The 19,227-nt window shown below is 38.6% G+C and overlaps 2 protein-coding genes across 14 annotated transcripts in view; one reads left to right on the top strand and one right to left on the bottom strand.

The window, feature by feature from the left end:
- The window catches only part of CASK (calcium/calmodulin dependent serine protein kinase), a 120,680-nt gene that overhangs the window by 58,692 nt on the left and 42,761 nt on the right, over nt 1-19,227 (top strand). For 10 of the 13 annotated variants that reach the window (XM_081908951.1, XM_081908947.1, XM_081908955.1 and 7 more), the window contains 6 exons: nt 5,757-5,859; nt 6,480-6,655; nt 8,495-8,617; nt 9,442-9,525; nt 10,697-10,796; nt 18,969-18,986. In XM_081908951.1, the coding sequence (XP_081765077.1) occupies nt 5,757-5,859; nt 6,480-6,655; nt 8,495-8,617; nt 9,442-9,525; nt 10,697-10,796; nt 18,969-18,986 (604 nt within the window). The remainder of the gene's footprint in view (nt 1-5,756; nt 5,860-6,479; nt 6,656-8,494; nt 8,618-9,441; nt 9,526-10,696; nt 10,797-18,968; nt 18,987-19,227) is intronic. The other 3 variants (XM_081908952.1, XM_081908948.1, XM_081908956.1) reach the window with 1 other exon arrangement.
- GPR34 (G protein-coupled receptor 34) lies at nt 9-3,179 on the bottom strand. The gene is made up of 3 exons (XM_081907936.1): nt 2,910-3,179; nt 2,045-2,133; nt 9-1,582 (listed from the first exon to the last, which is right to left on the bottom strand). Exon 3 carries the CDS (start codon nt 1,533-1,535, stop codon nt 423-425), a length of 1,113 nt encoding a protein of 370 aa, XP_081764062.1. The 5' UTR covers nt 1,536-1,582; nt 2,045-2,133; nt 2,910-3,179; the 3' UTR covers nt 9-422.

Genomic DNA, 19,227 nt, shown 5'->3' with positions numbered 1-19,227 from the left:
GTTTGGAATCCATTGACACAAATAGTTTTTAATTAATGTAAGTCTATAGTATGCAGTACAGTTATAAAATGTTATTGAGAATTAATGCTAGCAAACATCATTACATACACAAGAGTCTTGTGGGGAGATTACTTTCTTGTTTCTAATACACCATACACGCACACCCTTTCAAAGTCTACTGCATCCACAGCTATTACTACTTTTTCATCTCAGAAATCTTAATCATAAATTTAAAAGTCTTAGCTATTACAAAATTATATGTGGCTACCAAAGCGAATTCTTAAGGAAGTTCTGCATGAGAGTAACTAAAACTAAGAACATGCAAAAATGTTATCTGTGTTGACAGGATTTGTTACCTTTAAGCTGCAATCCTATTCACTCACTGAACTCAAATGGAAGTTACTTCTGAACAGAAATATATGTTAATTGTTAATCTTATTAAGATGCATTCTAGAATGGTGACTTGGGATTTCTGAATTATCTTGAAAAGAATGTCCTTGTTTTGTCTCTGAAGTACTCTCATTCACACTTGAATCCACATGAAGTCGCTTACAAATCAGTTGAAGTACAGTTTTCCGGACACTTCTGGACATTAAGAAATACATAACTGGATCTAAGCAGCTGTTAAATGATGAGAAGACTAGTGTAATCTCATTGTATTTGTGAATGATCTGTTGCCAGTAACAAGAGGTTTTTTGTAGTTGTGAAGTGATATAAATTAATCTGAATATATGATAAGGAACAAAGCATAATGTGAAAATGATAAGTACTATGAAAGATTTCCTTGCAATGGCAACATATGTTCTAGTATTAGGAAAACTTGTTCTCTTCTTAGAAATTTTCAGAAGATTGTTTGCAATTTTAACATATGACAGAATCAGTAGAATGAAAACAATCCAAAATATTATAACAAGAATATAATTAACACCTGCTTCCACTTTTGCATTTCGCTTTTCTCTGTAATGGAAACATTTTGATGAATGTTTATCTTCCTTCCTGGTAGACTGAACAACCATCAGTATAAATCCCATTATTGCAACTGTCCACAGCGTACAACACAAATATACGCTTCGTCTTGCTGTTAACACTCTAGGGCGTTGTATAGATTTGTTAATTTTTACATAACGGTCCCAACTAATAAGCCCTAGCAGTACGATGCTGATGTACATGTTCATATAAAATAAGTTTCCTATAATCTTGCAAAAAATCAAGCCCAACAGCCACTTGTTCTGGGCTATGTGATAGTATATTCGGAAAGGGAGACAAAAGATCAGTAGGAGGTCTGCGATGGCAACATTAAGCAAATAAACATGGATAGAGTTCTTCTTGCAAGGAATGCCCAGAAAAACATACAGGGCAGTAATATTGCCAACCAATCCAATTACAAAAATGACCGAATATGAAAATAGTAGAGTTAAAGACAGTGATTTCTCTTCCGTATCACAGTAAGTAACAGGCATTTCTGTGGAGTTTTTTCCAGTTTCATTTTCAGCAAGTGAAAAATTCATGTTCTTCGCTGGGGTTTTCTTGTGCATACGGTATGGAAGTCAAAATTCTTAGTAAATCTTCACTTACACTTTGCCTGGAATAAAATGGAAGACAGTGCAACATTTACAGTGTGGAATTAACTTGATTAACTTTTCAAGCAAACTCAGAAGCTTTTCTGTCATAAGCCTTATTTTAGTCATGCATAAAATCAGCAAAATAGGGTCTTCGCCCAGAAACTATTTATGAACAAGTTTGCAATTATAGCTGCTTTGTTTATGAAAACATTTTGCTCCTTTTATTTCTCCTCATTTTTTAAAGTAAGGAAAGAACAAAAAGTAGGCTTCCTATAAAATCTGATATCCATCCAGTATCCCCAGTGCTTAGATGATTGCATTGATAACAAGTGGTGATAAACAAATAGTACATAAATTCTTCTTTGGCACATTAAAAACAAACAAACAAACAGTGGTTTAAAAAAAATCAAAAATACAAAATGTGCCTTGATATTAGCTAAGTCGTATCTTAGGAATGTAAGAAGCAGATCTTGTTTACATACCAAATATAATTATTTGGAATTCCCCACTGTCTGTGGTGGCTGAGGCTGATGGGAGCCCGACAGTATCTGGAGAGCCATGGGTGCCACACCTGGTTTAGGCAAAGAAATGTTAGAAATGGAACAAAGATCTTGTTAGGAAGCTGACAGATGATTTCTGGCAATATGCTTGATCTGTGGCTATGAGAATTTCCCCATGCATTAACTTGATTGAGAGTTCCTGCATAAATATTTGCATGTTGATACCTGAGCCCATAATAAAGTGACATTCCAAAATGACTTTGTCACCATAAAAACAGATTCAGATTATTTAAGGGTAGATTCAAAATGGGAAATCAAATTCTACTTTGTGTTTGTAGTTTAGAGTATGATTTCCTTGTTGAAAATGAAAACATGAACCTTCAAAGATTTAGATTTGTAATTTTACTAGTGTGTCACATTTTATATATTTCTATCACATTTTATATATTTATTCTCTCTCTGTGTGTGTGTGTGTGTGTGTGTTCATGTTCTCTCTCTCTCTCTTAATAGAAGCAAGCAGCATTAAGCTCAGAGGAGCTTACTCCTCAATAGCCATGAATGAGGTTGTGCTATATTCACACTTCCTCAGCAGCAAATCCTAAACTGGCTTTAGTTTCAAATACATGCTACTACTTTGATAAAGTTGCTTGTGAATGTTATCCAGGTGGCAGTCTTAACATTTCTCTGCCTTTTTAAAAGGAACGAAAAAAATGCGAAAGAAAAGTAGAATATGTTCTTGAGAAAAGTGCTTTCTCATCTGTCAAGAAAGTTGCACTAGAAATATAAAACTATTTTTCTACACTTAACATATGAGAAAAATTGAACTATAATAAAAGGAAATACTCACTTTTGGGTTAGTGACGGAGTCTTTTCTACTGAATTCTGCTTTCAGAACTTGTGTTTAAGGAAGGAAGGAAGGAAAGGAAGTCTGTCTTATTAGAAAGTTGTGACTAGGGTTGTTTTAAACTGGTAAGAATCAGCTTCATCAGCTATTTTAGTCTTTCGTGCTTTCCTCCAGATATCTGTAGGAGGATTGGGGGACGGTGATGAGCTTTTATGTGTAATAGTAATCTCTGATGCATGAAGATGCAGCGCGGGAATGGCAGGTATATATAAACACACATTGGGATATGGTGGAGGACAAAATATGAGCACTAAATACAGGGGAACGCAGAAACACATCCTAATAAGAGAGCTGCCATAGCTGAAAACAAAAGCACATTTAAAAAGAAATCCCAGTTAGCTCTAACCATGATTTTAGCTTGCTAATGAGGCAAAGCTAAATCAGAGTTAAGGCAGCAGAAAGGGATATTTTACAGGGTGGTTGGGTAGTGTGTTTTCCTGGACCTACTTCCAATGTTTTAATGATTTTTGAGAGACAATTACTTTTTCGGTGAAAGAAATATTGCCTACAATCCTTTTCCCGGCACTAAGTAATGCTGTCAAATTTCATACTTCAATCTTCCATTTAAGCTATTCCTCTGATTGTTGTTATAATGTCTAAATAAAATGTCAAATCGATAATGGTATGTCCACCTCAGAATGCAACTTCCCTCCCCTAAATATTTTTCGTGCCTCTGCAAAACTTGTAGTTCCCCAAAGTCTGCTGATACCTCCTCTTTGTGCATGATCGTGCTATTTTGGCAACCTAAGGACGGGCAGCTGAGATAAATGAGATCACTGTCTGTGTGTGGTGAATTTTGCAGCGGATAGGTTAGATGTGATTGACAGGAGTGGATGGACAAAATATGCACTGGTTTTGTCAACGTTTGCTAGGTGTAAAACAGTAAGGGGTACTACTGAATCAAACATAGTCAAAATGAGAACTTGTTGTGTACCTTTTCACAACAAGTTCTCATTTTGACTATGTTTGATTCAGTAGTACCCCTTACTGTTTTACACCTAGCAAACGTTGACAAAATGAAACATTCATTTATTTATTTATTTTAAAGAAGGTACAGAAGAATTCATGCAAATAGAATTTTGCAAGAGTTTTGCAGCTCAAAACAAGTGTGTTGCTTGTTTTAGTAAATTCTGTTTTTGCACCAGATAATAGGGACAGTGCCTCTTTGATATGTAATAGGAAGGAGCCCCAAAGAATAGGTGCCACCACACTAAAGGCCTGATTTCTACATTGTTTGGAACAGACCTCCTGATGAGATGGTATCTTCAAGAGGTCCCAGTAAGCAGTGGAACCAATGCCTTTTGCACTAGCTGCAGGTAGCAGAAGTGTGGTATGCAAGTTGACACAGAAATTTCTATTTTTGCTCCTAAAGTTCAGTTAAAGACTTCTCTACAAAAATAGGCAATAGGCTAATTGACTTTTATTGTATTGAAATTAACGCTTCTGTTGGTTGAGTGTGTTATGTTGATCACAAAAACACACAAGTCCACAAACAAATGAAAATAAAAATCTGTGTTTTAACTTTATTCTCTTTTTTTGAGGTTCTTGGCATTAAGAAAATTTGATAAGATGTTACCTGAAATATGTTTACATGCAGCATTTCTTGTGACCAGTGGGCCCCTACATTGCATAAATGTGCTGTCCCATTTGTCATCTAAACCTATTTTTATAAATACACCATACCATCAGTGTAGGGAAACCTAACAAAGTAGCCATTCCCTTGTTGTGAACGGTCGTATTTATGCCAATAATGAAATAGCCAGATACCTCTGGAAAACATAGGTTAGGCTGACTATTTACACAGAATCTTCCTTAACCTCGTGAACATATTCCGCATTGGTTGAGCTTGTGCTACACAGAAAACTAAACCAGACTAGTGGAAGAATAATCCGGTTAAGTTGAATAACAAACTCAGTGAAACTCTTGTGAGGGATTAGAACAGGAGTGGGAAACCTTTTTGACTCAAGGGGCCAGATCGTTATCATTCCTTGGTCCCATAGGCCATCTTTAACAGGTGGGCAAGAAACCACCTGATACTAGACAGTTGACGGGTGGGTTGTCAAAGTTCCTTGTGCAACATGTCCCAAGCACCCACCAACCACCTGGTTCTCAGGCACTTGCAAACCGCAACATGATGGGAGTTGCCAGCAAAGTGGCAAGCTGCTATCTACAAAGACCAGCTTTGCAATTGAGTTCCCTACAGGGATTTCAGACAGACAGACAATCCAGTAGGATTGAATTTACTGCCCATCAGCTAACTTCAGCCCTGCTTTCTACAGGGATAGGCTGCAGGATTGAGTTTGCCAGAGGGTGCTCAGTTGTGTAGCCAATTCAATGTATGTCTCCCTACCCTAAACATGACCTCACATATGACATCAGAAGGAGGCTTGCCATCCCTGGATTGAAATCTAACAGGTTTTGGGTGCTTCACTCCTTGGTGGTAGAACAGAAATTTACCAGAATAACAAAATTACTTTCTCAACAAATTCCCGCTTTCAGCTGCCCCGATATCACATGCCAAAACAATGGCTCTATTCAGCTGATGCATCCATTAATGTCAACTGACATTCTTTCTAGCCTTAACACCATTACCAAATGTGTGTTGTATTTTTGTGAATACCTAAAGCCTAGCTAACTCTGTTGAAGTCCTACACCAAGAATACTTTGCCATTTATATGGTGCTTGTGATTGTTGTAAAGACATAAGCCTATTTTCTGTTGTCATAATGTTTTGTTTATACAAAACTTTGTCTTTTTAAATTAAATATCAGAGGGGTTTTTGTCATTTCAGCCGCACTGTGTGCTACTTGCCTCAAAGGAAAATTCGGCACCTGTGAAACTTGGTGGTTTTGGTGTTGCTATTCAATTAGGGGAATCGGGACTTGTTGCTGGAGGTAAGAAATGCAAGTGTTTCAAAAGAGGTGCTATGGAGCTCAGAATGGCTAATTAACATTTCAGGCACGAACTACCTAAAAACACTTTCACTTCTCATAGTTGTATGTGAGGGAGGGGGTTTTATGACAGTCAAAATGAAAGCGGATTCATGGTGAGAATGTTCCCTTCCTGAGTATTTTTTATTATTATTATCACCTTCCCACCCCCACCCCCAATGTCTTTTGACTGTCTTAACACCTTTTAAATAAACAATCCTTGAGCTACTTATTAGCCTTGCCATGAATCATGTATAATGGGGGGGGGGGAGAGAGAAAAACCTTCTAGGCCTGCGTTTGAAGCCCCTCCTTAAAAGTTGCCAGTTTGCTATTCTGCTTCAATTAAAGCCAGGACACCTATGTTCATGTCATGTAACATTCAGTGGAGACAAAGCAAGAAGGAGGAGAGACAAAAGGGGTGCATTTACCAGGCCCCATGCCACTGAGATCAGCCAGGCTTCTTGTGTCATGGGCTGTTACTGCACTGGTAGAACTGTTACAGGCCACCATGTCTTTTGCCAAGTAGAAGCTGCTCAGATCATAGGTCCATCTTCGAAAACTAAAGTTTTTGTATTTTCCTCCAGGACGGGTAGGAACGCCTCATTTTATGGCCCCAGAAGTAGTAAAAAGAGAGCCATATGGAAAGCCTGTAGATGTGTGGGGATGTGGAGTGATCCTTTTTATTCTGCTCAGTGGTTGTTTGCCTTTTTATGGAACAAAGGAAAGATTATTTGAAGGCATTATCAAAGGAAAATACAAGGTACGTTATAGTAATTGCTTTTCTCAAGGAAAAGGAAGTCTGCATTTTTGTAAAATGTATTTTGATGCATTAAAATATCAAAAAAAGCCTGGAGTATGTCCACATATGAATGAATCAGTCTCCTGAACAGTTGTACTCTGAGCACTGCGGAAGTACAGAACAACTAGAGGGGTAGTTCCCCTCTCCCAGCTCCAAGTTTAGGAAGGGGGCTGGGACTTGTCATGGGCATTCACTATGAAAGGACCTGTCACACTCATCATGGATACTTGCCACGAAAAGCACGGCAAGTGAGTTTGCAGACCCCTGACCTGTACAGTCTTCATCCCTAGTCATTTGTTGTTGCATTATTTCCCCTGATCCTGCTGGTAAGCACTGAAGTCTACAGTAGTGCTTCCCTTCCCCATGGCACTGGAAGTGTTGTTGTTAGCCAGGTTAATGTGCCATAATTTTTAAAGAGCTCAAATAAATCTTCTTAATGTGTTCACTTTTTAAAAAGGTCATTGCAAGTATTGAGCCTTCTTACAGTACTGTACCTCCTTTCTGATTTTATTAATTGGCTTGTATTTTTGGAGTTGCAATCATATATCATTTGGTAACAATGACAACACTTTTTACATAAAGTTGGTGGCATTAAATCACATAAATTAAAGCATATTAAAATCATTCTGTGGGTAAGCTGTCCTATGTTTCCTTACTACTCAGTTCTTCTTTTGTAGAAAACATGGAGGAGCTAGAAACCACATAGTTTCCAAATCACAGTGGTTTAACAATAAAGTCTAGTTTCAAGTTTACAGTTTCATTCAAAACTGACATTTGAAAACTCCTAGTACCTGTTTTCAAAGCCAAATACTAGGTTTTAGTTTATAGTTCATCAGCTGGGGAGTCTCTGCTCTTTTTAAAGAAGAGCAACAAAAACACTTTCTATGAAGTGATTCTGAACCATTTTTAAATATAATAAAAGCTGCACAAAGTTGGGTGTTTTCCATCTGTGGCTTGCTGAAATTTTCTTTACTTTGGAGGGAATTAAACCATCTTTAGTTAATTGTCCTTAGTTTGCAGGAGTATTGAGTGTGTATGTTATATTTCAGTGACGGTGTATGTGTACACTTCAAACATGCACACACAGAAATCAGAAACCTGAACTTAGGTAACAGATTCCATTGGGGAAAAAGCTGAATTATGTAATATGTACATATTATTTGTATTGAACACATACATACATACATTATTATTATTTATTAGAAACTAGCTAAATATTGCATGCAAATATGAGTAATGAAACCCTAATTGCTCTTTTCTTTTCTGGGGGGATACTTAACCTTTTCCCTACCCCTCACTTTTGCATACCAAATCCTGTTACTGCTGTTACTGTTTTCAGTGCATGAAGTTTCAAATACATAAAATATACCGTTGGAGTTCATGAAGGAGAGAAAGTGACATGGGTGGGTGGGTGATTTGTTAAATATCTTATACCCTAAATCACCACCACCTGAACTGTCTTTTATTATTATTTTTTAATGCCCTTGAGAGAGTTTCTTTATATGCATTGTACATAATGTTAAGTTAGGCCCTTGCTGCTGAGGTCTAAGATCGGTTATTCGGAAATAAATAGAGAAGTATTTTGCGATTACACTGTTTCAAAGTGTTCAGCACTTTTAAATATTGGAGAATTCAATTGACTTGATCTGGTAGATTACTTGGTGAACTGTTTCAGTTCTTACAAATGTAGTTGTGCAGTAATCTGCACAAATGTTTTAACTTGGATTGACATTTCCAGCTTTTTAGCAATCTACAGCATGCTGTTATGTGCCTTAGCTTAACTTACTGTTTTTGACCTAGATGAATCCAAGGCAATGGAGCCATATCTCTGAAAGTGCCAAAGATTTGGTACGACGTATGCTTATGCTGGACCCAGCTGAAAGAATAACTGTTTACGAGGCACTCAACCATCCTTGGCTGAAGGTAAGCAGTAGAAATGGTGTAAAAGAACAGCAGCTCTCCAAATCTGTCAACGTTTATAAATCTTGGTAAGACTGTTGCTAACTCGTGTGAATTGATACCAAGCCCTCAGGTGGCATAATAATAATATAATTAAACAAAACATTATGAAAATATTTGCGCACATTTAATATTTGAAGCCAAAAGAATAGAAAAAATTTAAATGCCAATGTTCTAAACACTGTAGAAAAATACACAAAATAAAAAGGGTTTACTTCCTGCCTAAAAACCATCAGGGATGCGACTAACCTTTTTTCATAAGGGAATCTGTAATTGTGGTCTTGCCACAGAGAAGGTTTGTCTCAAACTGTCAAAAGGCACCCAGGGATCCTTAATTATTCTCTTCTGTTTATCTGTAATTTCACATTCTTGTTCCTAACTTTATGGCAGCAGTGAAGAACCATTTTATTTCAGCGGCATTTAGGGTCCTCTGAGTTGCTACTCTGAGCTTGTGTTTTTCTGTTTATGGCTCCTTGGTTTTTTGTGTGTGTGTTTTGTCTAATGGTTGTTATTAAATATTTTTCTAAATGATTATGAGCTATCTCAAGACACTTTGTGAGAGATAAATATCGAGAGAGAGAGAGAGAGAGAGAGAGAGAGAGAGAGAGAGAGAGAGAGAGAGAGAGAGAGATTCCTGAGAACTGCCCTGGCTCAGATTGAAACTTACAAACATACATTTTTCAGGGGATTTTTGTTTGTTTTGAACATGTGTTTGAGTTAATAGCTTACTCTTACTGAAAACAGTTCTAAATGATATCAATTCATTGTTTCCAATATTTTATTTGTAGGAACGTGATCGCTATGCATACAAGATTCACCTTCCAGAAACTGTGGAACAGCTGAGGAAATTCAATGCAAGAAGGAAGTTAAAGGTAAAGAAAACAAGCAAACTACTTATATTAAAATATACCAAAATAACATTCAGGGTGATTGCCAATGTTAGTCATATCCATGCCAGACTTATATGTTACTCTGAATATGACTTAGCTGAAAATCACTCTCAGAATACTATTCTAGTTGTTGGCCTTAATGATATTTGGGGGGGGTGATTGTTGGGGGGAATCTTCATGAAAAGAATGTGGATAGCCTCATAGTTTGAATTATTTAAATTGGAATAAAAGAATTAGGAACAATGAAATCCACATTGCCCAAGTACATGCAGTATTTGCAAGCTAACGTCACTAACTTGCATTTCAGCAGAGTGAAGCAGTAATAGGCCATTTACGCAGTCTCTGAGTGGGCAGCAGTTGCAGCCTGTTGCTGCAGGCCCTCAATGCCACGGAACCAAAGGCCTCTCCATTGTGTGGCCAGCTGCTGGGGAGTTCCCCCACCAGTTGCAAAGGAGGGTGGGATAACCCACCATCTCCTAGTTTTCGAATCAGGCAATCAGAGGGCCAGAGGGCCCGGCTATATAGGCCACTTGTGCCCGAGTTCAGGACTTCAGTCAGCTGAAGAACATATTGCTATAGTGGTACCTCAGGTTACATACGCTTCAGGTTACAGACTCCACTAACCCAGAAATAAAGCTTCAGGTTAAGAACTTTGCTTCAGGATGAGAACAGAACTCGTGCTCCGGCGGCGCAGCAGCTGCAGGAGGCCTCATTAGCTAAAGTGGTGCTTCAGGTTAAGAACAGTTTCAGGTTAAGAACGGACCTTACCTTCGGAACGAATTAAGTACTTAACCTGAGGTACCACTGTACTTGGAATTGTGCTACAGAGAATAAAGCTTAATGGTTACTCTGGTATTGCACAATCCTTTGTTTCAGTCATAAACACTTCACAGTAGTAAAAAACTTTAAACCAGTTTCTGATTCAACTGATTCACCCTAGAATGGCTATTAAAATATCCACAGAGTTCGCTCTGCAAAGGTGTGTTGAATTCATAGGTGACCATTTGAATACACGTTACAAGCAAGTAACTATTTTTGCTAGTGCTAAATTTAGAATCCCCATTGGCCTTAAAATGATTGCTTTAGGATCTATAGTATTGGAGGGAACATTACTGATAGTGCACTTTGTGACTTTAGCTTTTTGTTTATTCAGGGTGCAGTACTAGCAGCAGTATCAAGCCACAAATTCAATTCTTTCTACGGTGATCCCCCTGAAGAACTGCCAGACTTCTCTGAAGACCCTACCTCCTCAGGTATTTCCATTTAAAAGAATATTACTCTAGTGACTTTCGGTCAGACGTATTCTAATTGTGGGTGGTATCCAACAGAGCACTTCTGCTAAAACCAGAATTTCCGCTTGCACAAGAGATATTTTCATTGGGTGTCAGACCACCACATGGGTGACTATCGCCACCTGGCCTTCAAAGCAGGAAATGTTCAGAGTGAAGCAGGATTGATGTAATAAGATTCCCAAGGAGCTGAACTCAGTAGTCTACCTGCCACAGCTTAAAAAAAATACATGTTTGAAGAATGTTAGAAACAGCAGAAGAGATACCTGCTTTGTCTTCCTTAGAGATAAACTCCAGCTCAGACTAGGAAGTAGGAACATAAAAAGCAGCCTTAATTTATGTCAGACCATTAGGACATCTGGCTCAGTATCCCCTATACTGACCAGGAATGGCTTTCCAGGGTTTCAAACAGGAATCTTTATCAGCTGTCCATGGATATTCCAGGGCAGTGGTTTTCAACCAGTGTGCCATGGCACCCTGGGGTGCCTTGAATGATGGTCGGGGTGCCATGAGCAACACTGACCTCTGTCCCTTTCCTTCCTTCCCTCCCTTCCTCTGATGCCCTCTCATGTCTCTCCCTCCCAAAGGCCTGCGCAGCTGTTTGTTGCAACAGCCCTGGCTACAAGCTCCACATGTGAATGGTGCCTCTGGTGCTGGTCAGGGGGTGCTTCCCAGGCCTGTGGGACAGTGTGAGGAGGTACCTCTCTTTGAGGCATGGGGTGCAGCTCAGAGACCAGGGGTGGCAGCTGCGGCTGCCCAGAGGACTCCCAAGGAGAGGGGAGAGAAGAGGAGACTTGAGAGAACACTCCACAAGGGAACGTGTTCGAAAAAGAGTGAGAGGCTGCCAGCTCTGAAGGCAAGGGGTGACATAACTGGGCTTCTGAGCCCCACAGGGGTGCCACAGAAAGAATGCAGTTGGTCAAGGGAGCCATGGACCCAAAAAGGTTGAAAACCTTTGTTCCAGGGGTTAAACCTGGGGTTGGTTGTAGTATATACTCTGCCACTGAGCTATGCTTCCCAATTTGTATTGGGAGCAAGAAATCTATCTCTGTCCCAAGTCCTCTAGCAAGTGCTCTGGCAACCTATTAGTTCAGTTAACTCAAGTAAAAGTGCTTTTGATAATGTATAAAGCTCTGAACAACTTGGGATTTGGGTATCTGAGAGAATTCCTCTTCCAGCACCAACCTGTTGAGGCTTTGAGAACAGTGCCTGTGGTCCTGCTTTTTCTCCCTCATGTTAATGTTATTCACAGTGTGGGGACATAGGATAGGGTCTTCTCAGTGCTGGCACCCCAATTATGAAACACTTTCCCCCTATTAGCACAGACAGCTACATCCTTGATGAGCTTCTGTCACCATTTAAAACTTGCTCAGGCTTATGGTGGACACAATTACTGTATTTTTCGCTCTATAAGATGCACCAGACCACAAGACGCACCTAGTTTTTGGAGGAGGAAAACTAGTTAAAAAAATATTCTGAATCTCAGAAGCCAGAGCAGCAAGAGGGATCGCTGCGCAGTGAAAGCAGCAATCCCTCTTGCTGTTCTGGCTTCTGTGATAGCTGTGCAGCCTGCATTCGCTCCACAAGATGCACACACATTTCCCCATACTTTTTAGGAGGGAAAAAGTGAGTCTTATAGAGCAAAAAGTACGGTATCTGTTCTCATCTATGGATCTTTACATTTTAATGCTGTCTGATTCTGTAGGTTTTATGATAATTTGATATTGTAGGATGTCCCACTGTTTTTATTTCAGTTATTTATTTTAAAGTTTATTGTTTATATTGTATTATTGATTTTTTTGTAAACCTCTTTGTGATCTTTTTCTGGATAAAAAGTGGTATGCAAGTACTTCAATTAATGAATAGTGGCTTGGGTGAGAGGTATTTTCAGTTATTTACACTGAAATGTGAAGAAGTTAAAAACAGCAAAAGTCTCTAACTTTGTTACTTCTATCATACTTCAGTAGAATTGAGGCAAATCTCTATCTTTGTCCCCAAGTCCTTTGCACCTACTAGCTGACTAATAATAATAATAATAATTTATTATTTATACCCCACCCACCTGGCTGGGTTTCCCCAGCCACTCTTTGAGGTGAGTAGTTGTGGCAAGGAAAAATAGAGGCCTCCTAGTAACCCAATCAGAACCAAATAACAAAAACAATTAGGAAGAGTAAAGGAGCCTTTAAGGTGATGAAAAAATAATCCTGAGATTGATGTAACAAATGCATCTCCAAATTGTTCAGAATATTCTTTCCTATTCAGTATATTGTAAGTGATTCCCAGTTTCTATGAATTTTCTTTTTCTCAAATAATATTTATAATTTGAACAAAATTAATTCAGTTAACTAAATTAATATTTATCTTGCCATACCTTGATAAGTTGTTCTGTTACCAAAAGGGAGCACTTACTGATTACCCACCCACAAACACTATTAATGCATTGACATATTTCCCGCTAGCTGTTATCTCTGATCTCTAAAATGTACTACAGTACACCGAAAGTCAGTCACAACTTTGCATAATATACATTTTCACTTCAAGATTTTTGCATTATGCACTATGTTTTTCAAGAGCCATCTTTTAAAGATTCAGGAAGGCTTTCTTTCTACTGGTTCCTCAATCTTAATAGAAGCAGTAGCCCACTTGCATAACTGCCCTGTCATATTTCCTGTTCTAAAACTTGCATGGTTCCTCTTATTTTCTGTACAGCATCAGCATGATTTCTCTTCCTCATTTGAAGATATCAGCATGTATTAAAGCAAGGGTTCATAGTTAGTTTACTTTGTCTCCGCATGCATCCTTGTGCCTTGAATATGTCAGGTGGAAGAGTTATGAAACTGAAGACGCCTCCTTCTCACACTAGGTTGCAGGAATGTGCTGATGCTGTATAGCTCTACTAAGCTATATTGCTATGTGTAATGCCATCCTACTGTATTATTTTGTTTTTGTTTTTCCAGAGGCAGGAAGGAGGGGCTTGAATGGTTTTTTGACACTAACTTAACTGTTCTCACTGGAGAATCCTTCAGAGGAATTTGTACCTTATTACTTGAAATAAAATAATTCAATTTTTAAAAAATGAATGTGGCATGAGATACAAGCTTATTAGTAAGGAACTTGAGAATCTTCAGTTAAGCTTTTATATTTAAATTTAACTGAAGTAGTGCTGTATGATTCTAAATCTGAGGGGGAAGGTGAAGAAGCATGATCTCTTGAGCTACGAGCAATGTGCACTAAACCCTAATTCTCAGCCTTGGTCTTTTAACATTTATTTTGGGAACATAGTCTGCTTTACAAGTATGTTGTACGGATTAGCAATGGTTTGAACACTTAAAAGCACTGTACAAATGCTGCTGGTTTCTGCAATAATATTAATTCTTCAATATCTTCAATATCATACTTATTCTTATAAAATTATGGAAATCAGCAGAAATGCAGGTTGTTTACTGGCAAAACTTTCAGAATGCAAATTTCAAATGGGATTCTTCTTTCCAAGGTAATATCAGTTGAATTTTCTGGAATGTGACAGTTCCGGTAAGGAAGAGTTATGGTGTGTAGGGCAGTGCTTCTTCTGGGGGGGATAGAGGGGTACACACACTCCTAAACATTTTGTGAATCTTTGTACATTTGCACATGTACTGTATCTATTTTTCCTAGTTTGAACTATAAAGTGGTGATTTTCTTGAGTCAAAATGAGAGTACACCTAAACATTTTTAAATGAAAAAAAGCACTCGTGTAGGGTATAAAGCAGTCTTCCCAAATCCCAGCAGCCCTGATCAGCATGTGTAGTGGTTTCGGATACCAGGAGCTAAAAAGAAGTATTTTTAGATTACCTGTATTTATTGCTTTGCTTGTAATTATAAAAAATAATCTCAGACATGTTTGGTGTTTAGTGCTTGATACACTAAATTACCAAAATTATTTTAAAATTCTATAATTACAATCCTGCCTAAGCACTTCATCAAATGTTTAGGATGTCATTCTGCTTGTTGTTAGATTAACAGAATGCCAGAGGAAAATTATATTTTGGTTTTAAAAGGTGTCAGTTTGATAAGGTAGTAAGGAAGCAATACTCAAGATAAATAATGTAACAAAAAGAGAAACAGTCACAGTAATCCTGAGGTAGGACACACTGTGAAGTAATTTTAGATTATTTATTATGGACATTTATTTACTTACTTACTTACTTACTTACTTACTTACTTACTTAGTATACCACCCTTTATCTGAAGATTACCAGCACTTCTAAAAGGCTACAGAATCTTAATCAGCTAAAGCCCTGGTTACAGAGAAACATTTTTGCATGGCTCCTAAAAATATGTAATGAAGGTACCTGACAAGCCTCCTTGGAGAGAGCATTCCACAAACACAAATCCACCACATAAAAGGCCCATTCTCACGTTTCTACCCTCCAGATCTCTGGTGGAGGAGGCAAACAAAAAAAAGCCTCAGATGATGATTGCAGGGTCTGGGTCGGTTCATATGGGGAGAGGCAGTCCTTGAGGTATTGCGGTCCTGAACCTTTTAAGAGTGTATAGATCCAAACCAGCACTTTGCTTACAGATAGCCAGAGTCCAGTTCTGCGATGTATCCCACCCCCGCACCCCCCACCCCGATAATTATAGACCACGCTTCTTCAAATTATCCCAGGGCAGGTTACAAAAATATAACACACACATTACAATGAACAATTAAAATAAAAAAATCAGAAAACAACTAAATACCCTTCCCTTTACAAAAGTACATCTCCCTTAAAGCCCATAGAGTGTGAGCAAACTGGCTAGACTATTCAGGTAGACCAGATCACATAACCAAACCAACATCTGAGCTTGAACAAAAAAAAGAACAGAGTTATTTAAACCAGCATAAGAAAAATAAAACTGTCTTGAAAGGAAAATGGGGGGGGGTTGGTTACAGAAAGAAATGGTCTAGGCAATCTCACTATTCTTTTTTTTAAAAAAAAACATATGATTGTCTTAACAGAAGTCTCATCACTCAGGAGTTTGAGTTTTATTTTTGGATATGACGAACTGAGTTTGTCACTGAAGGTTTAAGTGCTTTGATTTGCCACTAGATGGCAGAGAGAATTAACTTTCTGGGACCATTTCCTTAACAGGCAAATGTTAATGTTTACTTGTATACTTTATGCCTAAAATGATGCAGTATGCAATCTTTGAAGCAGCAAAGGGGAGCCCCAAGTCCACAGGTCTAATTAGGTTTACCAGGCTTCAGTCAGACCCTCTGACTGGATCCAGTTTTCCACTCCTGCTTTAAAGCACAACACTTTCTTAATGAGCTAAAATATGTATGTGCATATATGTAACATTATTCAGTAGTGTTGTAGCCTGAATGAAAAGAAGCAGATAAATGAAACTGTGGCATTGTGGTTGACATTATTACAACAAATCTAGATGCCAATTTTGACCTTGTATCTACAGGATCTAATAATGTCAGCCAAAACGTTGCAGAGTCATCTGCCAGCAATGTCTTTCTGTATTCTATGCAGGATGAACAGGTCAAACACAAAAAGTGGAGACAAATTTGGCATCAGAACTTGTAACACTAGAGAATATTTTGACATACCAAGACACTTAAGACAGTCATCCTCAAACAAAGAAACTTTGGTGTTAACTCCATCTTGAAACTGCTGGACTGCATGTTGTCAGGAAATTCAATTTGATCAGCTGTGATTGTCACTGTAACATTAATTTTCATGTAATTATTACTGCTCTTTGTGCAATCTGGTTCCCTGTGACCTCACTCCTCTCCATCCATGCTACCCCAAAAAGTGTCTCCCAACTTGGAATTAGACTATACATTTTTTAAAGTAGAGTCAATTTCACAAAACTTTATGCCAGCATTTTTCAATCTGTAGCCCAGGGATCCCTGGTGAGCCTCAGCCCTGAAGCCCAGGTGCAGTATAAACTTTTGACTAGGCTAATGCCAGCAGCAGTTCCCTGCATGCACAGTATGTTGACATGTGTTTCAGCAGGAATTTGTTAGACAGCAAGGCTAGAGCAAGGCTGTAGTATGCAAAATTTGAGAGAAAGGAAATAATGAGAACGAAAGAAAAGATGCGGGTGACAGGTAAACAGTGTGCCATGTGAATGTGAAGGAAGGAGTAGGATATACTGATGGGGAAGATAAGTGTCTGGGCCCACTGCTGTGTGTTCTGGCATCTTCTGCCCCTGTAAGGAGTTATCAACACTCCTCCACAAGGGAGATGTAGCTGTTTCTCATGGGGACCTATGTACTATTACTACTACTTCACAGACACTGAGAGCAGATATGAGTGCCCTGAAACAGTAAGTAGTACTCTGATCTGCTATGAAGTTTCCCAAGTGCTGGGCATAGCCCAACATGCAGGAAAATGGGTGCACACCTTCCTGTTCCCGGAGTGACCAGCTCTCAGTAGTAGTGGCTAGAAAAGTGTTTCTCAAACTTGGGTCCCCAGCTGTTGTTGGACTACAGCTCTCATCATCCCTGACCACTGGTCTTGCTAGCTAGGGATGATGGGAATTGTAGTCCAACAGTAAATGGCGACCCAAGTTTGAGAAACACTTAACAGCTACCTCAACACAATAGCGGAGCTTCACAGTGGTGCTTGTGCAGCTCATGCAGTTGCTGTTTGAACCTATCACTTCAAAGGTGGTATTCTTAGTAGGATTCATCCTGACCAAGAGATGTGGGCCTTTCTTTGAGACTTCTTGTGCCATATTAGGCACTGCACAGAGACGGAGTCATGCTGAAATCTGACATCTCAGGTTTACCCAAAGTCCATTTCATCTTAATGAGCCTATAGTTCTTCTAGAATTTTTCCCAAACCTGGGACTAGAATAGGACAAAGCAGTGCATAGCTTAGATGTTTGCTAGGCTTTGTCCTTTTAGTTGTCCAGGACCAGATCATCGGGAGAATCTGCCACCGTCAATTTGCTGTGGGTATGCAAAACTGAGTGAACTAGTCTCAATTCAACATTTCATTCACTGAGTGTCCATCTTCACCTCTATGGACTGGCAAAGCTTGTTGCTCTGAAACAGGTCCAGCTTTATTCCCATGGGCTATTGTAGCTTCCACTGGGTTCTTTCAGGGAGTTGCACTACTAAATATTTGGCCCCCTGCAACATTGCAGCCCTTGTTCATCACTTCTAGCTGGATGTGAGATCCTGGACGGACACCTTACTCAGCTTTTTGCTTTCTTAGCCCTTGTCCCACCTCCAGTAAGCTTGCTACTCTACCAATATGTGTGACTGCATAGAGACTTGTACCTGTTGTTCTTTGAATGGTCATCTGTGCAGGCACGCAGCCTGTTCCCTTCTGCAGGCATTACTATTTTTCTACATGGCTAATTTATATATGCGTTGTGACCATTGAAAATTTGAACTGAGTGGGAGGGTGGGTGCATTGAGGATGGAGTGCCTGCCAAATTCTAGCTTAGGTTGAGAATGTTCCCAAATGAGACTCTGTGCAAAATCCATATGTGTATCTGCACAGATGACTACTCAGAGAACTGGCATTATAGGTAAACAACCTGTTCTTTGCATCACACTTGTTTTCTTCTTCTGCCTGATGTTGAATACATCTACTCACCATAATGTTTACATATATGTATTTGTTTTCCTGTCTGAGCAGTTTTAAGATCATTTTTACAATAATTTTCCTAGCTAATCCAGCTACAAGAAAGTCCAAAGTTTCTCACAATTGAATCACAGGTTAATGTTTTGAAATTATGATCAAACTGCCTGGTAAATTAAATTTACTAAAGATGTGAAAAGCTATGATGCTATATAATTATGCACACAGATTTTGCATATATATCATGTATACTTGTTCTTCCTTACTCCTGTATGGCATAACTGATAGCAAAAATATTGTACTTGTTTTAATTTCAAAAATTATACAACTGCCAGAAAGTCAGGTGTTTAGAATAGGGAAAATGTATGACAGGGTCTGCTTCCCCACTTTGTATTGCTTATTTTAACCAACATATTAAAATATAATCTATAATAAATAAAAGGTGTTTGTGTGTTCATCTTTTTTGTGTGGCTAAGCTAGTGTGCCAGGTTGCAGCTTTTATAATTGCTTATTTTGAAATCTTCATGCTATTTGTTGTTTGTCCAAATGCTGCCTTTCCTGCTAGGACTTCTAGCTGCAGAAAGTAGGTATCCCTTTGTTTTCCTCTAAAGCTTTGCATTCTGCTGCTGTGTTTGGCTTGCATGTTTAAATCTGCTATTTTCTCCTTTATCCCAGTTTTATATTGCCTGTGCTTAAAAGAAACATAAAACCATGCTGTAATTGTATACACTATTTGGTAGTTAAGTATAATAAAAATGTTTCTTCTGGATTTTTTTTTGAAAGCTGTTCTTGATATAGTATTAAGAGTAAGAACACAATTCTTC

The sequence above is a fragment of the Podarcis melisellensis genome (assembly GCF_964234715.1).
Source record: "Podarcis melisellensis genome assembly, chromosome: 4".
Taxonomy (NCBI): Eukaryota; Metazoa; Chordata; class Lepidosauria; order Squamata; family Lacertidae; genus Podarcis; species Podarcis melisellensis.
This window is presented reverse-complemented; position numbering and strand designations above follow the sequence as displayed.

Coding starts and splice junctions, on each gene's coding strand:
- GPR34 (XM_081907936.1), bottom strand. CDS start 1,535: ATGCACAAGAAAACCCCAGCGAAGAACATGAATTTTTCACTTGCTGAA.